The sequence below is a fragment of the Stegodyphus dumicola genome, chromosome 12, assembly GCF_044657685.1.
Source record: "Stegodyphus dumicola isolate Sdum_Otavi_A_Nest chromosome 12, ASM4465768v1".
Lineage (NCBI taxonomy): Eukaryota > Metazoa > Arthropoda > Arachnida > Araneae > Eresidae > Stegodyphus > Stegodyphus dumicola.
Window position 1 is genome coordinate 67,127,861 of NC_140779.1, and position 23,642 is coordinate 67,151,502.

The 23,642-nt window shown below is 32.7% G+C and overlaps 1 protein-coding gene across 1 annotated transcript in view; it reads right to left on the reverse strand.

The window, feature by feature from the left end:
- The window catches only part of LOC118192129 (uncharacterized), a 202,080-nt gene that overhangs the window by 34,632 nt on the left and 143,806 nt on the right, over positions 1-23,642 (reverse strand). Inside the window, exons 19-24 of the mRNA XM_085806517.1 lie at positions 22,118-22,655; positions 21,428-21,624; positions 16,042-16,221; positions 13,098-13,232; positions 8,310-8,369; positions 5,749-5,886 (exon numbers count right to left, since the gene is read on the reverse strand). Coding sequence (XP_085662643.1) covers positions 5,749-5,886; positions 8,310-8,369; positions 13,098-13,232; positions 16,042-16,221; positions 21,428-21,624; positions 22,118-22,655 — 1,248 coding nt within the window. The remainder of the gene's footprint in view (positions 1-5,748; positions 5,887-8,309; positions 8,370-13,097; positions 13,233-16,041; positions 16,222-21,427; positions 21,625-22,117; positions 22,656-23,642) is intronic.

Here is a 23,642-nt window from a genome sequence, read left to right on the forward strand (position 1 = left end):
GCGTAGCTGTGTGGTGTGATTCTGAAACTTATTTTGACTTCGAACTTTTCAGGAATTTTTTAAACACCTTTTTTTCATTTTTTTTAACACAAAACTGAAATGCTATGAAGCAGCATTTCTAAACATTGTAATAAAACAATCTAAAAAATAATACTATACACATATCAGAAAAACTATAATGATACAAAACATAAACAGGGTCATATAACAAGTTTTATGAATTCAAATGCAGATACTGAAATCTTATTACTGTAAAAAGAATTATGATGATTAAAACATTAACATACTAACAAATATGCTTCTAATATGACTTTTCTTCATACATTGATTTATGTAGATAATGGTTTGTGAAAATGCATGCATTTTCTTCAAGTGATCATTACAATTATGGAATATATCATATTTATGAAACTGAAAGGAAAATGCCAAAAGAATATATCCGGTTTCAAATCTAGCATTAAATAAAATTTACGGAATTTTTATACATAAGAATTTATACTAGTTCTCAACCGGTGGTACGCAAGACGAAAAATAGGTGACACACAAAGAAACAAAGTATTTTTAATTATTAAATTCAAAAATCTCGTGAAGAAAAAAGAACAATTGATGGAAATGTTTTGTGATTAAACTCTAACAGAAGATTTCAAAAGTAACACATTTGTTAACTTTAGGCTGAACTGAAAAAGAGAATTTAAGGGCATCTGAAATAAAGCTATTAAATTTTTATTCCCTTTTTGCACAACCTATTTGTGTGCAACTCTGATATACGCCCTAATTTCACCAAATGTGGCGATATGTGTTCCGCGCTGGTTTTGGGCGCGATTGCGTGTTGTATGGCAACCCTGCTAACGTTGTAAAATCTTTTGCTGGATTTCGTTTGTTCGCGTCATGCTCTGTGTCCGAGAAGCTAAAATGGTGGAAGTTGGTGAATTGAAGTTCGGCAAAAGGAAATATCGTCGTGGCCATTCTGTTGAGGAGCAGTGGGTATTTGGAGGTGTGGAAAGAGGTTCCGGGAGATTATTTTTAGTGGCTGTGCATGATAGAAGTAGAGATTTGTGATTATTTGTTACTTATTTGTGAATCATAGTATGGACTTTCTGGAAAGAATTAACAATTTGGATAGTGTGTCTGGCTGTCATATAAATACGATAGTGATTACATGGCGGCATGTTAAAGGCGGTATGAAATTGGTATTTCTGCTGTTCGAAAAAGCACTGATTCATGGTAAGTGCATTTTATTTTATTCTTGTTCTTATTTTGTAGAATGTTACGTTCATTGCTTTTTTAGTATGAATTTCAGTCATTATTGTTGTTTTTTTGAATTGTTTGAAATTTATTTTAGTTATTTTGTTGATTAGTGCGTACCGTCTAAATTGTGCAATTCGTAGATGTTTTTTAAAGTTGAAACCAGAACGCTGTATACATGGTATTCTTTGAAATTTATTGTTGTTATGTTAATTTATTAAAGTGAGGTGTGCGTAGTTCGTAGATTCATTTGTTGCCTAAATTGTGCAATTCGTAGATGTTTTTTTAAGTTTAAACAGGATGCTGTGTACATGGTATTCTTTGAAATTTATTGTTGTTATGTTAATTTATTAAAGTGAGGTGTGCGTAGTTCGTAGATTCATTCGTTGCCTAGATTGTGCCATTCATAGATATTTAAGTTAAATTATGGAAAATATATATCGCTGTCTACATGGACTCTTGTCAAATAATTTTAGTTAGAAACTTTAGGGTTTTTCTATCTAAATTTTTTGTTTTTGTTTCGGATTTTTAGTTTAAATTGTGTGTTCAAAATGTGGGTAAAAGTTTACAATTGGGTGCCCCTTGTATTTTGGCGATTCTTTTTTGATGCCAAGATCGGCACCAGGAAGACACAATTTCAAGGTGGCTGCTATACAAAACCAAAATAAGAAGTCAAAGAATTGCATAAACTTTGTGTCCATGTACACATCGATCTGTTTTCTTTTAAAAAAAAATCCCAGAATAGCATAAACTAGGCATTGCGCACTGCTTTAAATTTGACCATGTACACATCAATCTACTTTTATTTTTAAAAAATCAGGAGGCTAAAGCAAAGTTAAACTATCATGGTAACCAGAAATGAGATTTCATCGGCAAAATTTTACAAAAAATTGTCGCTAATCGAAGGGGCACCCAATTCTACACTAGAGCTAAAATGTGGTTTTTGCAATCGCGAAAACCGTGTTTTTGAAGACATTTTACGCTTAAAGTTCAAAATGTAGACAAAAAATTGAGATAGTAATACGGCAGCGTGAAGTTTCTTGCCAAAAATGTTTGGCGAGAAATTTGGCGACTTGAGGGCGCATATCAGAGTAGTTCCAGGTTTTCTTCCATGTTATGTTGAACAACAAAAGTGGATCCTAATTTATGGTTAAAGCTAAGTGAAATACGACCAGATATAAAGAAATTGATTTCTCTTAAACAGGACCAAATTTCACAATAAATTTTAGAATTCAAATTTTATGACTTAAATTTTTATAATTAAAATGATAGCCAACTTTTAATCTAGTATTTTTACGTGTGCATATTTAATACAAATAGCCAACAGGCTGTGCAAATGACAATTTTTTTTTTTTTATTTATACGGAGAAATTGAAAAATAATCATTGTATTGGTGGTACTAAAGTTTTTCAATTATTGTTTAGATGGTTCACGTTAGTCAAAAGGTTGAGAACAGCTAATCTAGTTCAATGTACTCTAATTTTTCAAGAGCAACTCAAACATCTTCGTTTGCATTTCTTTGGAAAGAGAAAATTTTACATCACGAATTCCTCCTTAATAATATGCATTTAGTATTACATTAGCTAACAGCTGCAGCATCAAGAACTGTTTTTCATAACACTAACAGCTGTAAAAAAGATTCCAATAAAAACTCTTACCTAAAAAACTTCACAATGCTTACACAAATAAAATTTGGCGCCTTTCCTAACTTCTACTGTCGGAGAAATGTTTTAATTTCCAAATTCAAAACAATCCTTTATCCATTCGTGTAACGTTGAGTTGTTTTTCGATGTCTGAAATCGCTTATTGTGTACTTCAAGCTTTGATTTAAAGATCAGCCTTTTCAAAGGATTAAATGCATTACGTTACTGAAATGCAAAATTTCTACATTGATTGAAAACACAGTTCTTGAACTTTTCTAACTAATACTCTGCAGTTGGTGATGGGATTAAAAAACTTTTTTTTCTAACTAATACTCTGCAGTTAGTGATGGGATTAAAAAACTTTAAGAATCGCTTAGCTTTCTAAAGTGATGAAATTAGCAAGTAAATATCCGCCAATAGCCTAAAAATTTAATTTTAGATCACCAATTTAAAATATATTAGGAATCGTTGCAAACCAGCTGAATCCTACTCCTACCAATGCCTGGAATGGATTGAAATTAGCAGAAAATTTGAGATGAAATGGCATGACATAGGTTGTCTGAGCGAATTTGTCAACTGCTTCAATTTTTTTTACTGTAGACTCCCGTTTGCACTAGCGGAATTTTGAGCAGAAGAATGGCGCGGCTTGATGGATTTTTGATGAAATAGCTTTATTGTGCTGAGGAAATATTTTATTATTATCTAGACTGTTTATTTCTTTGTGCAATGAGCTGAACAAATATTAAAATTGAAAAAGAGTGAGTGACGTTTCCCTTTAGTGGAGCCCAAAAGATCGCGGAGCCCAATAGATGTACAATGCGGAAATTTAAGTACAAGAAATCGATAAGATTTCTTGTACTTAAATTTCCGCTAGGTTATAATGTACCGGAAAGAATTAACAATTATGCTTAAGATTTTGCTTTGAAGTTCTGGCAAGTTTCTTCTGAGTTAAATCTGGCTTCACAAATCAGGATATGAACTTACCAAGCCTCACGGACTGGAGGAAACGGCGTTCGTCAAAGTCCTCATCTCCTTTCTTCTTGCTTAAAAGCAAGATTGCTGCATTGCTACAAATCAGGATAAGTTCTTGCACTAGCTAGGTTAACCGATATTTTAACCAAGGTGCAATAATAGAATTATTGGACTTTATTCCATTAATCTGATAAATAACTATAGCTGCCCTCAAGAGGAAGTTTGTTATCATGAAAACACTATAACATTCATATGCTGAGTAAAAGATTACTCTCAAACTCACTGTTACATTTACTTGTCCTTAAAAGAGCCGTACTACATATGCTTGGGTGTATTAATTCTTCACTTTTCACAGCTTCATTACTGAATCAACTGTAAAGCACTTTAAAAATTCTCACTCGCTCTCTGCAGATTCTTTAAGCTGACTTGTACCACTGGGTCAGCAATGACAATATATACTAATGGCTCAGCAGTGTATCGACATTGGGAAAATTGTTCGCAAGAGGTTTCTGACATGAATCTCTTGGTCTTTATGAATGAAGACCACTTTCCTGCGTTACTATATTCGGAACTCCTAGTTTTGAAGAAAAAATTGTTATTGGATTTAGCAGTTTCAAGTTTGTTATAATTTCGCTGTTTCACAGCTAGAAACCAATATTGCTTTAATTTTAATTATTATAACAATCTGCTCTCTTAGTAAAATAAGGATTGATTTATTCAAATTCGGGTGCACTTTATTTTGTAATTTAAAAGAATTAATAAACAAACTTATTTATTATATATTTTGATAACAAAATGCAATAAAACTTTGAATCTAAAATTATACTGAAAAGATCTACAGAGAAAATTCTGTCTGTTCTTTGGGTAACAAATGCAAAGAAATGTATAACAATTACCTACTTGGAAACAATTACTTAATGCTAAAATTACCAACGAATAAAATAATTTAAAAAAGCATTTAATCACTAAAGGAAATTTAATTGGAGTGAAACACATTTAAAATTTTGATTAATTTAATGCTGCAGTTCCTTTTACTCTACAGTGACAGCAACAACCGGTCTTTTACTTTTTCGTATAATCCAAAAAAAGTATTTTCTTTCCGCTTTCTTAACAATCTACAAATTGATGATTGTGATATTGCTGTTTTTAAAATTCTTCAAATATTTGTAGGTTTAGACAGTGCTAGAACAAGTCCAAAGAACAAGTAATTATTAAAAGGAAAATTTATAGTTTTACCTTTGTTATTAAAATTAATTTAACTCTTACAGTTCTCCCTAGGCGGTGCATATGATGAAGTGAGATTTTTTGCATACTTTAGTTTTAGCAAACGCTTCTTGAAATATTGTTAGATTGGCTGAATTCATAGTATACTCTAAATATTACTGTCTCTGATATTACAGCAAAAGAAAAATTATTAAGAACTAGCTCTGTCTAGCCTGTGCACTCTAAAATATTACTATCTCTGATATTATAGCAAAAGGAAATTTATTAAGAACTGTTTTCAATGTGTTGTCAATCAATTTAAAATTTATTTCAATTCAATTTCAGTATTGCTTAGCTTTCTGGGGATTTAAATGTTTATATCACATCTAACAGCCCAGAATTTCTTCCAGTCTTTCTAATCCTCACTTGATTCTAACATAAAGTTTTTTAAACTCTTAAAAGAACAAAAGTAATCAAAAGCTTAGATAGGTACCTAAGTATGGATATTATTAATTTCCATTTAAATACAAAGCAAGAGTATAGATTTCTTCTTCTACACTTAAGCATCATTTCCAGATGGCATAATCGTGAAGTATGATTATTTTGATACTCACTAACTTATAATTCAATAAATTTGAAACTAACATCCACAAAACACTATCTTCTAACTCATTTTCTTACTTACCGCAGAGGCTCAGCTTCCATCTTATCGATCGGAAGGAACTTTTTTGATTTATTCGCTCTTGGGCAGCCAGATCGGCTACGATGAGAAGAATAATTGCCTGTTATATGGCCTGATCCATCACAACCAGGTGTCGGACATCTAAAAGTATAGACAGTTTTAGATATTTTGCCTTTAACTTTTACGTGCATACCATATGAAATTTGGTTTATCCTATCCTTCAAAAAAAAAAAAAAAAAAAAAAAAAAAAAAAATTCTTACAATAGAAATTAGCAAGTTATTATCATAAAAAAAGTTACACTAGGAAATGTTTTGCGATTACATACATAATATGAGTATACTTATAATTGCAAATATGAAATAAACTGTTCTAGAAAATATATAATTTTTAATTTTGTCTCAATAAATGAAGTAACTTTACATATTTATTCCTCAATGAATATTTTATGGTGAACTGATTTTCAAAGCAGCTTCTTATTCTGTTAAAATCCTTTCATAATCAATCTAATCTATTTACCCACTTATGCTAATTAAAGCAACTGTGGGGACAACCCTTTAAGTTCGACGTCGGATAAGGCGGGAGAAGCAAGTTGATCAAAAATGTCCCCACGAAGGAAGTATAAAGTTCCGGCTTGAAGAGTTTTATATTGGGCCAAACTTTCCCAATTTAGGGAAGGTGGACTTAACTCAGTATAGGGAAAGATGTGTGAACCCGACATCTGGAAAGACACGCCCATTGCGCTACCTACCCAGAGGATGAAAAGTACGAACTATTTCGTGCATATTATACCCCCATCACACACACACACAGAGCAGAGACTCTCAGAGTAAAGATCTCAGCCAGTACCATAAACGATCTCGGAGGAATTTTTCCATAAGATATACTGTTATTTTATTTTAGTTACTTCAATTAATTTTCGTAATTAAGATGGTACTTCAATTGTAACCTGAGTGAAATTTTCAACTTTGCACGCGCCAGTTCAGTTTTTGCTACAGCCTATCCTGTAGAAATTTATAAATAGGCGAATATGGTCTTAAAAAATGCGCCTACTGTGCTTTAAAACATTGGTAAAAATAATGAATAATAAATCACAGATGATTGTAGAAGGTCGGAAGCTAGGTTCAATTTACATTTGATGTAAAACTGATTAAAAGTATTTGCAGAAGCAAAGCGTTACTGGTCATACTTACTATTGAAAAACATAAGTCTGCAGAATATCAGACCTTTTCTATAATATGCATGATTCCAAGACATGACCTTATAACCGCTTCGGAGGTTTAAAGAAGTGGAGTAACATTTTTTTTTGATTTCACGAAACTGGAAAAACTGTTTATTAGTTGGTAATAAAATATGTAGGCTATTTAAAGTCTGTATATGTATATACATGAAACTGAAACATGATTTCATTCTTTTGATGCAACAGTGAGAGGACTGGGTACTAACTCTTTCCAGAAAATGACTTGATTTGGTCTACTGTTTTGTAGAGTTCCTTACTTTTTTTTATCTTATTGAATGTAATGTCGAGGAACCTCGTGAAATGCTAAGTGAGCAATCGCTCAAGTCCAAAAACTAAAATGTAAAGTCAAGAAGGGTTAATTACTCTTTATTATCTCAAAATAAAGATTTAACAGTCGGTCCCTTTCGCAGGGCGTACAGCAAAGCCTCCACTTGGGCTTAAACTCAAAATGTAAGAAATAAGAACTAATTAATGATTAGCTAAAGAAATTTAGCACAATTCTAAACTAGTTGGCCAGTAATATTAAATTAGCCCCTAAGCTATCAAAAGGCATGTAATACAGCCGAGTATAATAACAGCTTAGAGAGATGTAGCCCAAAGGCAAACGCGCGCTATTCAGGAAGCTGAAGCCAGGAACGATAGGAAAGAGGCATAAACTTAAAATAACTGTTATCAAGCACATGGCAATATCAAATAGAAGGCTATAGTTAATGCCAATGGTGTAATAAGTACAAATTGATTTAATATAAGACTAAAATAGTTTTATGCCATGTTAACTATTTTTATATAAAATGCTTCGTAGAATAAAATAAAGTCTGTTTAATGTTTTAGGTATATAACTGTAAAATCACTTCTGTATATACTGAGATCTTGAAGCATTTGGTTTTGAAAGTTTCAGATAAGGGTAAGTACACTGGTTTGCTTCAATGGGAAAAAAATAATATTTAAAATATTAATTAACATAAAATATATTTAAAGAACGCTTTGTTTTTTTAGTTTATAATACCTGCAATTTTTTTTTCTTTTTTACATCCCGTAAACAAATACAAAACAATATAATTACTAAATTTTTTCTGAAATTAATTTCGGAATTTGTTTTTCTTAAAATTAAAAACTGCCTATAATAACTATTTTTTTTTTTTTTTGTTATTATAAAATTAAACTGTACGGTAACACTTCCCCAGCAGAATTTTTAAAACTTAAACTTTGAAAGTGGCAATGAATTTAGTTAAACGATGAAACTAGAATTAGAAGTTAATATGGAATTTTCAAAATGACATGCATTTGTTTCCGGAATTAAACAAAATTAATGAAGCTAACACTCACTTTAGATCTTGATGCTGGGCCTGTAAATTGCAGCGATCAGCATGAGGACAACCTGATAAACTGAAAAAAGAAGAAATAATCCTTTCATTATGTTCGTCAATATGGATTTCAAGCCGCTATTCAATTTATTTTGGCCATTCATTAAGTCATACGCTGCTTTATCAGCTTTTCTTTCGCCAACCACTACCATTCCTTGTATTTTTGAAATTTCTTAAAGATAAAAGATTCATGCAATAAAAATGTTTCATGTATATTTTCGAAAAATTTTAGTTTCTTTCTATTCTGTGAAACAGGATTTCATAGCCTTGGTTACGTGGACTTCTTGAAAGCATATGAATGGTATTCTGAAGCTAATTTAAGCGAAAATAAGAACTTGATTTGATATAATATTAAATTAACATTAACTATATAGCCAAAATTGAAATTCTGTTATTCGTTTTGAAATTTACTAACATTTATTACTAACATGTTGATAAAGAAAGTAATAGTTCGTGAATAAATGCACACATATGGTTTGAATATTCCCAGATATTAACTATCAGTTCCATGTTTGTTTAATTTTTACATGGTTTCATTCATCTTGGTTTTCCTTTTTACACGATTTGCTTTGCTTGTTTGTTTAGACTTTAAAAATAATTTGGTACTTTCCGGTTTTACCCGCGACCAAAGCGCAAAGAAAAACTGTCACCAAATTAAGGCGTCTCACCCCTCAAAAAGGTTTTTCAGCAATGGAATTTCGGAATTTTGGTGGTGGTGGGGGAACTGAAAAGTTTCAGATTTTAAATTACGTCCAAAGGGGGCATTTTTTAACATTTTGTCTGTTACCTTTATTTATTAAATGTCACGTTCTTCGCACTTAAACCATAAAATTTAGTTCAAGAGCAATATCGCAAAATAGTTTTAAATTGAGCATATCTTTAGAATTTCCGATACAGAGTCTCGCGCGCTGGCGATAAAAATGTTTTTTTCTTTTTTTGTACAACGTTGCCATTGCTCGATTTGAAATCCTTGAGTTTGTTAATCAAAAAATCGTTAAAGTTTCACAAAATATGAAATTGATAATAAAACTAATTCCAAATTTCAAATTTGGGCTTCTACATGCCCATATTCGCAGTAGGATTACGTCATTCAAAATTCTATGTACCGTTGTTTTATCACAATGCGAGAAATATACATACATTTATGTAGATTTTTCATTATTTAATTTCTTCAAATACGAGTATAATACAGGACACTAACATTTGGTGGCAAAAGTTTGAAAGTGAAACGGACATTTATAGTGAACCAATGCATGCAAAATCGCAAAACGAAAACAATAGTCCTTCAAGGACAAAGTCCATTTGGACTAAAAATTCCAACAGTATATATTCCTGCTTAGGAGAAAAACAAACAAAAAAAAAAAAAAAAAAAAAAAAAAATTTCCCCCCCCAGGTGGGCTACTGTAGATTACGGCTATTAAGAATTGTGATTTTGAAACCTCGAATCAGTTGTCGATTCCAAGGCCTTCTTTTCCTAACAATTTTCTATAGTGTATCTCCGTATGAAATTCCGCGAGGTTACATAACTTTATTTCATACCCGTTTCTGGAAATTCTGCTGGAGAGTAAAATACCTCTTTTTTGGAAGAATGCAATAGCTTCAATTTTCAGTTGATGCTAAATTTAAAATTATCATTATTTTGAATTTGAAAAGGGAAAAAATACTGATGAAGAAAACGATTTCATTATTCTTACCATTTAGTCATGATTTAGGTCTGCTACTTTGATAGTTAAGCTACTGGTCGCCGGTAAATCCGACAAGAATCTTAATTTTTATTCTTTTTCTATCATACAAATTTTCATGAAAATTTTCACATGTAACTATTTCGGATAGCGATATATACAATACATAGAAATGTTTTCAAAATTAGATATATATTTTTAAAATTAAAATTTAGTGTTGAAGTTTCGTCACATATTTTTACTTAGTGAACAAAGTAATCATCCCAGAATTATGACCTTTGGACCATTAGACTGAAAAATAAATCTTTAAATAAAGCTCTTCAGTAGACAGTTTATCGAGATTTAAAGATTTTTCAAAAACAACCCCCCTTCCTCTTATAGGTAATTTATTGCTGCTAATACTTATAAATTGTTAAATAAAAAAAAATCAAATCTTTCATTATTAGCAGCCTCATGATTTCAAGTGAGGATGAGATCGAATTTCTAAATCAAATAAAATTTTGAGCTAATTGAATGTACTTTTATATAGTCAGATTAAAAAGGAGATTTCGAAACGAAAATGATGACATCCTGCGAACTTCTTTATTTCATTGATCAGAAGAAATAATTTTATAACTTCAGAGGCAATGGTTTCCGTTCTTTCTTATTTTCCCTCTAATTACTAGAAAAAAGGTATAAAGAGAGCTGTTTAAAAACATTTTTTAAATAAATTAAAATATAATTTTTTTAACTGTTCAAATGTTATTGATCATAGGACATTAAAAAGCTGCTAATAACGGCGGGTTTTAAAATTAAAATTGTTAATGAGTACTTAGAGAGAATTGAATTCGTTGATTCTTGTTTCTTTCCTTTTTATAATAACGTTTGTCTTGGTGAGCTTAACTAAAAACATCTAATTTAAGTATTCTTTTAAAGTAAAATCCAAAGTTTGATAAAGGGCAATCCTCTCATTCTTTTAATCCAGAAAAACACTCTGATTAGAACGATGAAAAACTGGATCTGAGGGGTCACTATGAGATGGTTAGTTTAGGTTATCTGAATATAGCTAAGCTCAGAAAGGCTATCTGCCTAAGGGTAGGGATGCCTTAGTGGAGGACGTTCTAGCTCGTATCCATGTTATACATGGCGAAAAACAGTAAAAGCATTCATGAAGCAGATTGCTTAGCTAATTCCAATACGGATTGAACTACAAGTAATCAGAGGTCTTAAACGCACTGCCAGTTATGAAGCCGAGAATGACCGCCATGAGAGACAGTCATAAAAAAACGAGAAGTTTGAATATTCGATTGGCAGTTTTCCCTTTTAAAATGATCGTATGCTCTCTAAGATAAAATCAGGTAACAGTTTAAGCAGATATTCCAAGACGTTACAGTAGACATTCTTTCCGTTATAGACCCCGTAGTTGCTTTTATCAGCAGAAGCAGGTCAAAAATTTATTACTACTCATGGCTTTTAAATACACAGAATAGTAGACAAAATGGCGTACCGTTCAATCACTATATGAAAATTCTAAAATTGTTCGTTAAATGTTAGAAACGTGTATTCGGGTGCTTTTGCTCATGGAAAATGTGGCAAATGTCAGGAGAATTCAGTACCATATTCTAATTTGCCACGAAATGTCAATCTGCAAAATGGAGGATAATGGCCGGTTGAGTGTTGAACAGAAGACGAAAACTGTAATGTTTTTCGGAGAAACGAAAAGTTTTCGTGAATATTTTGATACAAGATGAGATCTTCGCAAGTAAAATCTTCACACAGATTGTGTCAGCAATTGGAAGCCACTGGCCGTGGAAAAAATTCATGGCAAACATCAAGCGCCTGCGCACTTGAAAAATGGCAGCAGGTCTCTTTTTGCACACTCCGTGGTTCAGGCCAGACGGAGCCCATCCATAAATAGCAATGGTTGTTCTTTATTTCCTGCATAAAGAGTTTAATATGATTGTAATATTGCGCCTGTCTTCTGAACATTGCGAAGGTGGGAAGCAATGGCCCCGTATACATAATTCGTAAGTGCACATCGGTATCGCAAACGAAGGAAGGAGCTTCTAGAATTGACTAATGGACATTCAGTAATTTTTCCGCTATGTCACGTGACTTTAGCCTTTAAAGCCAGATGTTTGAAAAGGTTTTGCCGCCCAGTTTACTGTACAAAATAATTAAATCATCGTGGCTCTCTTGTGAAAATTTCCAATGCAAAATTAGATCAAATGTAAGCAATTGTTAGGAAAACAGTTGCCAAAAGCAGAGATACCTGGAGAAGGCAAGGGCTCACCTTGGGCTGTCGAGCCAATAAACAAGAAAAATTGCGAAGATATTACTCTCTAGTTGAATTTGAAAGAAATACAAATTCATGTTGGATATCCCGAAACAAATTGTAAACGATGAAACGATAGCTTTCAAAGATTCAGCGTCGTAAGAGCAGTAGAAGCCAGTCGTCCGTACTCAAAGTCCCTCTTTCGGTTGCTATACCGACGTTCACTTAAGAATTATGCTTTTCCTTCGGTATAGCCCGAATATTAATCCATGTGGCATTTTCTTACGAGATTTTTTTGAAAAGTAAGTTATTTTCAAGAAAGCTTCCAAATATAAGATAACTCAAAGCTCTTATCTGCAGTTATGCTGTGTAATTTCAGAAGACAGTGTGTCAGAGGGTTTTGACAAATACAAGATTCCTGTGAAAGAGGTTCTGAAACAGAAGAGGGGATATATTGAACCATATTCTCCACTAAACTCACTTTTCATGCTCAGACACTTAAGTATATACTAATTTTGTAATACTTCAATGATAAATAAATGTGTAATAAACAAGGGTATGATATTTCGAGTGCCATCCTGTAGTAGAAAAATACGGCCGTTACGTAGTTTTGCACAGAATGCAAATAAAATTTAGAATAAAAATTTCGTTAAATATTTTAAAATTTTCGATTAAGAATTTTAAATACTCATTCCTCAAAACTGTTTCTTTCAATTCATTAATTCTTCTTGTAATACCACTGCAGAAGAATGCCAGATATTCCATACCATGCTGGATGTAATCACGAAATAAAATATGATTTAAAGTTACGTACCTTCTATGAGTAGCGTAATTGCCGGATACGTGTCCCATACCATCGCAACCAGGTGTCGGACAATGAACAGGCTCGCGACTTTCCCGGATTTTCGCTGCTGTCAAGGCATTCTTTAGCAGTTTAGGTGAAGGTATCCTGAAATTCAAGGTATTTCGTTTTGATAATGCAGTTCATCAGTCAGTAGGAAGAGCGCTATTTAGCAGATTATTGCCAACCGAAATATTAAAAAAAATCACAAAAATATTCTATTAGATCTAAACAAACTGCATTTTTCTCCAGTAGATTTTAAAGATTAAGATTTCAATCAAGTTTACAGTTTAAGTAAGCAATATCTATTAATTGAGAATGAGTTTAACCAATTAAAAATTAACAGGCTTTAAAGCACTTGCTATTAGGAAGGTAGCTTTAAATAATAAATTTTAAATAAGCTTTAAATAAACAGCAAATCTGAATATAATTTTGATGTTATACAGTCAAGCCTCGCTTAACGAGTACCTCCAATGACGACTAATCTGCATAACGAGGAAAACAAAGTGTAAAATTAAGTGATGTCAAGCAGAACGAGTGATGCGGAGACATCGTGACAACACATACAGGATCTTGCCTACATTTCGGCTGTCAGTCTTTATTTAGCTTCCCTTCAGCCCGCATCTTACTGTAGCCTGCGAAAATTGTATTTAGACACATTAGTGCGCATGTTTTTTTAGAGCAACGTTAAAGCATGTTTACATGTTTGTACCCAAAGAAAATGCCACAAGAAGACATGGATAAAAGAATAAAAATCACTGTAGAAGTCAAACTCTAAATCGTTGAGAAGCGAGGACGAGGTGTGAGATTGTCTGAACCAACACGCACATATAATCGCCTATGAACGATTTGCATTATCCTCAAAAACAAGGATAAGATTAAGAATATTGATGCTTGAAAGATGCCACAGGAATTTCTACGCAGTGGCTACGTATTCTCAACGATGTTGAAAGATTACTTTTCATATGGATCAAACAGAAGCGCTATTAACTCAAACATATTTTGTAAGAAAGCAAAACTAAATTTTGGCGACCTTATTAAGAAGGCGACAGAATCATCAAAGGAGAAAGTAGAAGCTTTCAAAGCTCGAAATGTTTAACAGAAGAACCGGCATTTACAACATTATAAAGCACAGGGAAGCAGCAAGTTAGCACCTAAAGGCAGCCAAGAACTTCAATCCAGAAGTGAATTCAAGAAGCTTGTGAATTCCGAGGATAATTTGGGGCAGCAGGTTTTTTAATTGTGATGAGACCGGTTTTTTTTGGGAAAAGATGTTGAAGCAGCAGAGAAGGCATCGCCGGGTCATAAAACAAAAGACCGTTTCACGATTTTTTGGGCAAATGCAAGCTGCGAATTTGTTTAAATATTCTTTTTTTGAGAATGGAATACATTATCCTATTTTATACCGATTCCTATGGAAAAAGTTGTTTTCGCTTAACGAAGGTTTCGTATTAGAAGTAAGGTTCGGGAACTAATTATGTTCATAAAATGAGATTCCATAGTAATTAAAATAGCCGTTAGATGCATGCTAAGACTTAATATTTCTTCAGTTTTTAAAAGGATCTTGAAAAATAGATTTCAACATCATAAAGCGACGCAAAGAATTTTTATGAAATTCAGCAAAATAGCCTTTAGAAAGGAAAGCTAGTAAAACTCAAAAACAATGAAATTGGTGGATAAATAAATTACTAATTGCTCTTTTTGATTGAAACTAAAAAGACGGAAACACTGCATTGGATGAACGAAATGAAGGATTTAATCCGTATTATCTCTAGTCTACAAAAGAACAATGCTTGATTTATTTGAATACCTGATTACATCTTTAATTTATAGATGGGATTTGATGCTTTAGACTTCTTTCTTATTTTCCCATTTACCTTCGTTACAGAGGGCGCCGTTGTGTTATAGTGAAAGGTCTTCGTCACTCCTTGGATAGTTTTTTTTTCTTTTACTACCAGTGTTAGTGCCGTGATTTAAAGAGCGGCAACTCTAGAATTGGTTTGAGAAGCAGAAAAAAAAGGAGCTCGAGGAAAAACAAAGGAGAAGGAGATAGGTGGGAAGATAGAGTACTGTGGATGGTGTAGAAAACATCTACGAGTCTATTCCGAGAAGAAAATAAATATCTATTACGAATTTCTATGAGAATTAAAAAATTTTGATGGCCTTAGAGAACAAACCAATCTTAGAATGCTGGGCCTCTTTCACCAAAACAACACTCAGTTTTTAAAGGGATATGTTGAGTCTTGGCTGTAGCAAGCATAAAAGAACTGATTTCTTAGTTAATTTGAGCCTGGGATCGCTTATGCAGAAAACCTGGGACTTCGAGAAATAAAATTCGTATACACGTGAGACTTACAAAACATCTATTTAATCGATTTCAGACTGACATGATCAATGAGTGGGTAACTGGAATACTTCGATCTTTGGAAATGGTTCTTAACAGTTATATGATCTTCAATTTCATCGTTCTTCTTTCATTTGGTTGTAGCCAAAGAATACAATAATAGAGTAAAGTGTCCGAAAGCGTCTATGCTTTAATTGATTTATACGCCGATTTCGTTGTTTTCTTGGATTTCACTAAATTGAACGAAGTACGTAATTTCTTGGTATATAGTTAATGTATATTTACTATAATACTATAATAATTAAGTTAATTAAATGTTGAATATTTATTATTTTGGTTTAAGGTAACTAAGTAAAATATTTAAAAAATCCTGATATGATAGCCTTCTTCTATATTTCTCCATTAATTCGTTTAAAATTTTGTATCCGATTAGAATTTACAGTCATGATCAATTTAAAAATATTTTTCTGATGTAAATAAAAGTGTGTTATTTTCACTCTCATACAGAATTAACCGCAAAACAATGCTAACTACGGGGAAAAAAAAAGAGGAATAACGTATTTGGCATCTTACCTGTCCTTATCGCAGGTATAGTCATGAGATGGAGTGACTAAAGTAAGTTGACGTGTAGCTCCACAAGTTGTGACGCACTGACTTTGTGTGTTGGAAGTGGGCGTCAGCACTGTTGTAACGGACAAAGTGAGGCAGGGAGACGCAGCAATGTTGTTGGGAGCTGCTGTACTTGCAGGAGATCTAGAAATTGATGAATATTTAAAATTTATCTCAGTGAGAGAAAATTCCAAATAAGATACCCAATTATAAATGACCTTTGATACCATAATAAATTATATGATATTATTAATGAGTCATACCAATGGGCTTGAGTTCAAATCCTGGAAAAGGCATGGATATTTGTAAGTGTGTAATATCTGTGCGGCAAGGAGGTCACTCAAAATACACGGCGAGCCAGTAGTCCTCTTGAGTGGTTCATAGCAGGGAAAGAGGCCGGGAAGACCTTCGGACTACTCCAAAGGATTTCCCCCTCGAAACTGGGGCGGAGCTCAACAGTCAGCAAGGCTCGGCGATATCTAATGTACTTTCGGGAATGCACAACTGTCAGCATTGTTTCAACATGAACCTGATATTCGTGATTATTGAAACTTACGTGCGGCCAACGATAACTCATTTCATAAAATAATTAACTGAAAAATTATCTCTCTCTCTTTATACATATATATATATATATATATATATATATATATATATATATATAATTATAAGTAAGGTTTTATTTTCTCTCGTCGATGACAGTTAACTTTGTGCTTATATTACGAAACGGTAAGTGAATTGTATAACTGATATCGCCTACCTTAACTGAAATTCAGTACAGTTTTTTAAACAATATAATAAAACTATGCATATAAATATGATAAAACCTACTATAAAACTCAAAGGTGGTAAATTTTAAGCAAATTACAAATAAGCGAATGAAATAATACATTTCCTTCTTTTAAAAGTTTCGTGCTTTTAAAATTAACTCATACTGAACGAAATTAAACATATAAAATTTTAAATAAATATATATACATTTCAAGTTGATCATAAGCTACATAAAAAATTAAAATCACTGATTATCAAACAAATTTATTTTTGTTATGATTTTGTTCTAAATGTTGTAAACCCTTGCTATATTGTATAATAAATTAATATTATATTACAATAACATAGTAGAACAGCATTATTTTTGTATTGTATAATATATATCAAAGTACATGTAAAAATATTATTTGAAACGAAATGTAAACAAAAGAAAGCTGGCGATTTCTATCTTGCTCATTGGATATCAGAAGCTAACGCTTGCCGAGCGTTCGTACGAGTGTGAACGAGCTAGTTCTGAGTTTTGTACATCGCTGGGAACCAAATGTGAACGGGCCATAACCTACATTTGCTTATTTTTTAGTGAGAATAAACATGTTCCTTGTTATCTCTGACATAAAAATAGTATGGGAATAAGAAGAATAAGTTAAATATTAGGTATCTCGTATAAATTTTACCTACCTACTTTGTAAACATGAACATATGGTTCTTTGAGCAACACTCATAATTTTACAAATATTAATAACGATGTTAACAATCCTGTTCAGGACTGAATCTTACAGCGTTGAAGAAATTCGTTTCTTATCTGTCTCATAATACGAGTTCGTGGTGAATATAATTCACGTGCATTTTATAAGAGTAGTCGGATAAAATAATAGATTAAAATACAAATAAGCGAATTATGCTACGTAAAAAGCAGGTAGTATTAAACTACCTGCTTTTCACGTAGAATTAAACTGCTTGTGTTTCGCATTTCGTTTCGGACAAATTAAAAAAAAAGTTAATAAATAAAAATAAAAAGTAAGTTTTAGTTTTAACTTAACAAATATAAAAACATATTTAATAGGTTTAGTTTCAAGGTTTATGTAAATAATTTGCGATTTTTCCTTATTTAATTTCAATTAAAATAGAAATTTTTTTAGAAGAATATAAAAATAATGCCATTCTTTAATTCGATCCGAAAAGATAATTTTCAGTTTTGTTTTAAGGTAATAAAATTACTTTATTTTTTTATTACGGAATATTCGTTTAAATAAAATATAACAAACGGAAGAATAAAATTCGTTCGCTTGCATTAAAATAAATAAGTACTTGGCCTATAGAAAAATGAAAACTCAATTTTTTTCCGAATATTATGATGAACTGTGATTCGAGTTAATCTGGATATTGAGTTTTACATTATAAATTAAATTTAAGCAAATGATAAACATTGTTATCACACTGTTGCGGCAAGAATTTTAAAGGTGTATAGTATCAACAACCAAAAGAATTTCAAAATGTGCAATGCATTTGTTCGCACAAATACACTCAAATCTTTCTCGCCAAATCTTTCTCCAAATAAGCGATATAAACTTGCTTGACTATTTCATTAAACTCTTAGTTAATTAAGCTGTTTTATCCTACTACAAGAATTAATAAAATCTTCTACAAGACACGGAAAGTTTCAAGTACTCAAGCATCAAGGGATATACATTTTGAGTTAAGTAAACCCTACAAAGTATATCGAAATATTTAAAGACTAAACATTATTTCCACTCAGAGTAGGTGAAGATGTTTTTTGCGTCCCAGACAGAAGACATCTTTGGTGCATTTTATATTTAATGTCTGCAAATGGAAACTGCTTATTTATGTTAACTTTCTGATATATTTAGGGCCGCTTTAAACTTAGCTCCCCAAACGGCCTGCCCATATAACCCACTTCTTAATCCAATCTTAGTATGTCCTATATCTGTCAGTATGAACTAAAACTTTAGGAACTCTCTTATCACGCAAAATCTATTTGCCTGAAATAAATATTAACCCATTTAATCTATTTAGTTTATTTATCAATTAAGGAATAAATCTGACGCCAGATTTCTACAGAAATAAAAGCTATTTCGTACAGAAAAAGTACATTTCGATCGGATTGTATGTTCACAGGAAGGCTTAAAATCACGGTTGTCATAGTCATACGGCGTTAAGGGGAGTTGGAACTACCTATACTGACAATGTTAAATTGGCCATTTTCGATGCGCCTTTTCTCAAAATATACTGTACATACACGTTTGAGTTCTTTGTGTAATTAAAGTACGCCTATCTGATTATACTGCAATGGGCTTTTGAAACATTTTGAGTTTAAGAGTAATTTATAGAATATTGGGTATAATAAAATTTAGCTCTTTTCTCATAAAAAAATTGTGAACTGTTTTCTTAGTTTATTACAAAAAGCTTATTTTAATAAATACTTGGAAACATAATAAATAAGCCATAATAAACCCACATACCTGTGAGCAGTAGTTCCTGAGAAAAGGTACATCGAGTATAAATAAATCACATTTGCAGAAAAACACATTTTTATGTAAAAATCCACATTTATCAAAGCATTCGATGATGAATTAAAACTAGATTTTTTACAGCTCTAATTTTCAAAGAGATTAAAATATGATATTTTTAGAAAGCTAAAACGGTAGAGAATCTGAAAAATGCAAAAATCCCAAATCATCTTTTTTTGAAGATTTTTGGGTTGCATTCCTTAAGGTTGATCGTTCCTTTCGCTCACATCTGTCGAACATAGCTTAAGAACACGTATTTAAAGAAGGAAGGTTTCCATAGTCGTAATTTAAACCAGTCTGACTACTGCCAAAGAATATGCATTAAAACATTATATTCTTTGGCTTAATCAGCAGTCAATCGGGAAAGTAAACTTGCACATGCGTGAATGTGTCCATAGGTCTCCAGCTTGCTTGCATCCATATGAATAGTCGGCTTTTAGGCAATCTTGGCGTAAAATTAAAAAGTTAAAATACCCGTCGGCAACGCAATGCCCGGCGGTTTCAAGGTATTCGCGAATTGTGAGATGCCGAACGTTCATACATCTAAATTCTAAAAGTTAGATATATGGTCAACAAACACTTGCAATTCTAAAGAACAATTTTAGTAAAAATTCAAATTTTTATTCTACATTTAAAAAACTGTGCTAATTGTATAGTCAAACCTTTGACAAAAACCAAATCTTAGGGACATCTAGATAGTTACATGACTAGATGAATCCATTTCCAACTGCTAGAAACATCTGACACCGCATACGGTGAATTATTTTATGCCCAAATTTCCTCGTGTCCTCTGTCCACCCACGGCGTACTACATCCGTAAACTCTTTCGCATATAAATTTGTCATCTTATGACTTTTTATTTCGAATTACAAGCAGAGTACCGCTACGGAAGAAAGAAATAGGAGGGCGGAGACACATCCTTTTAATTTTGAGTGGAAAAAAGAATTTGTAATTTATTATAAAAAAAGTACGCTTATTATGCAATTCAAATGTATCGGTTGCTAAAAAATGCAAAAGTGGAGAGACTTTTTTTCACTATTACGGTTCCGTCCGAAGTCCTGCGTTTCTGAATTAAGTACTCATAGTAAAAAAAGGTTGCCGATCCCTAAGTTTAGCTAATATTCGTACACCAGCTTCCGTGACTAGGTCTAATTGGTAACGAATTTGAACCTTTCCCCCTTGCATGACATTGTGGTGTACGTGATAGCACGTTTATCTGGCAAACGGAAGATCTGCAATTTAAATTTATGTCGAAGATATAGCTGATGTTTCGTCTTCCTAATTTTTAAAAATTCAAATAGTTCTACAATTCAAATTCAAATAGTTCTAGTGGCGCCCCACTAAAATGTGGTGGACAGCAATTCGTATCCATCAGGATTTGGCGACTGAATCTCCTTTCTCCAATCGCCCTTTAATTAGAAGAGAATATACAGAATTTTCGCTTTCCCTCTGTGCAAGATTCGTATTGTAAGAGGTAGCACGTTCGACTAGCCGTTGGAAAAATCCAGCGTTTGAATACCGGCGAAGGCATAGCCGATTTAGCCTATTCACTGTTTCCAGAATTGCAATGTCTCAATATAGTTGCTTAACAACAAATTTATGCCTATGTTAGTTATAATCATTAAGTTCTCGCATGAAGGTTCCCAGGAATACTCTTTAGAAACAGCAACTTAACGTTTGAAGGAGCTTTATTTTATCAGCAAATATTATTCGTTATTAAGAAAGAAAAACCAATATAGGTGACTCTCGTTAAAACTATCCCTTGCGTTCTAAAGAAAATGGTCATTGCAACGAATGGTGCCTATGGTGAAAATAGGATTTAATATACTATATTCTTATCAAACGAGAGTTTTTTTTACCAGCTGTTACAGTGGAATAGATACGAATGGTCGTTATACAGATGTTTAACCACTCTACTTAATCGACGACATTTATGATTAGTAAATGAATTATTTGATCAAAACAGTTTTGTAAAAGAAAATGGGATGTTTTAATCAACTATACTATGAAATTCTCTAGCAATTTGAGCGGATATTTTAGCTGATACTAACCTGATTAATGGAGCTGATTGTGTTTGCTGAGCCTGTGGATGGGAAGTGGCAGTGACAACAAGAGTCTGTGCCAAAGAGGCTAAAATGGAGGGGACATGTGATGTGGACAGTGACGCAATAGTAAAAGATGAAGATGAGGAAGGGTTGAAATTGACGGATGAGAGCGGTATACTGGCCGTTTGGGTGGAAGACAGCACCTGTAACGAAGAATTACCATACAAGATAATAAGAAACAAGAACATAAAATACAGTGCAAAAACACATCTAACATAGAAACGTGAACATCGCCGTTATGGAAATGAACGGTAAACCTCTCAGTACTCAGAATAGCGCTCAGAATAAGTTTTAATACTAGTAAAGCAAGCACTCAGAATTCCGGATGGTTTTGGTCTTCAGTGGTCGCCATAGAAGAATATGACTATCGACGCTTGTAATTTTCAAAACTAATCACTTTCGATAGGAGGTCACCACGTAAAGTTTTTATGGTTGATTTAAACAGAATTGAGACAGCACGTGAAATGCGGATAAAGTTATAGGTTTTGCATCCAAATTTCCTTTTACTGATGATCAGCTTTTTTCTCATCTATAAAACTACTCAACTAATACGAAATTACTAGTTTCAGTTAATTAAACAGATAAAAAAGCAGTCATTAAAAGTAAAATGATATATTGTATTCCAGCAATGCTTACATAAGAGCTAACCTGGATGGTGGATGGCACAGTCTGCACTTGGCTTGTCGTAGATCCCGCTAGGCGTCCAGCACATTGTTGAGGAGCTGGCAGGCCGATAGGATGATGAGGGCTTGAAAGAGACACAGTCACAGGTTGGCAAGAACTAGGAGGCAACGAGGCTGATAAGGCAGAAGGTAAAGATGCTGGTAATGAAGTCGGATGGGGAGAAGGCACCGCGGCCTGCAGCGTGATTGGGCTTTGGATTTGGGAGAATGGAGAGCGAATGGGAGAAGGGTAAGGAGCCTGAGGAGCCTGTGGAACAATCGCAGGAGGGGGAGAGAGAGGTAAAGAGTCGTTGGGCGCTAATAGTGGTTGCACAGTAACTGGAGCCAATGGTCCCGCTATCACTCCAACTCTGGTGGCTGTTGTTGTGCCTGTGGAGAAATCAACAGGTTCTGTCTGTTCAATGGCAGTTCCAAATATAGGTTTTGGAGTGACTAAAACAGTTGGCCTTTGAGGAGTCGGATGAAGAATATTTGAATTACTGGACAGCGAACTGAAAAAGATGATTAAGAGAAAAAAAAAAAAAAAAGACTAGATAAGATAATGGATCTAAGAAACTGAAAATATTTGTGTACAAGGTAACTTCAAAAGGTACGTTTTTGTTTTTTAATTTTATGGAATTGAAAGTTTATTGATTAAAAGTAAGAATAAATAAAAAATAATTGCTGATGTTATATTATTGTTAATTTAAAAAGTAGTAAATATAATATAAGAAATACTCAATACATAAATAAAAGTTGATAAAATAAACAGCAGCAAGTTTTGGCAGAGAAAAAAATGTGACATTTATACTAAATTGTGGAGAAAACTTTCGTTAAATTAGTATCATGCACCCACAATTGAGGGTTAGGAATTTATAATTTCATATCAAACAAAAAAGAATCGAAAAAAAAGCAGTAATCAATAAGCATATGCTTGAGGGAGTGTCAAAAATGTTTCATTCTATTTTACATCTATAATATATAATTTTTATTTTGAAACTTTTTGAATAAAGAAAGTTAAATATGAATACATTTTAAGGTAATAAATGTTAAAATCTTTAAAGATTATGTCGGGAATTTTCGAAAGACTTTTCTTCTCCTCAACAATTGTATTCAAAAAGAAAAGAAAAATAATCAACAAATGCTTAGTATACCACTTTACCTATAAGAAAGATATGCACACTGCGAGGGGGGGGGAGTTATATCATTCGTTCTACTGGGCCGATTGACAAAATTCAACTTGCGTTTTTCATACCTCGAAAGCGTGACTTAGCATATATATTAGATTTATATATAGCATTGTTCCAATATAGGTATTTTGTCACAAGATCTGATTCTTTTCGAATGACATGCCAATTTTCCCCATATTTTGATTCTACGATTCAAATTGTGAATAAATATTAAATTTTGTAAAATTTGGTGCGAAATTTATGGAGAAATTCAAAAATTTATCTTGGCGGATTTTTATCAGTTTGCGCCAAGGAATTATTTACTTGACG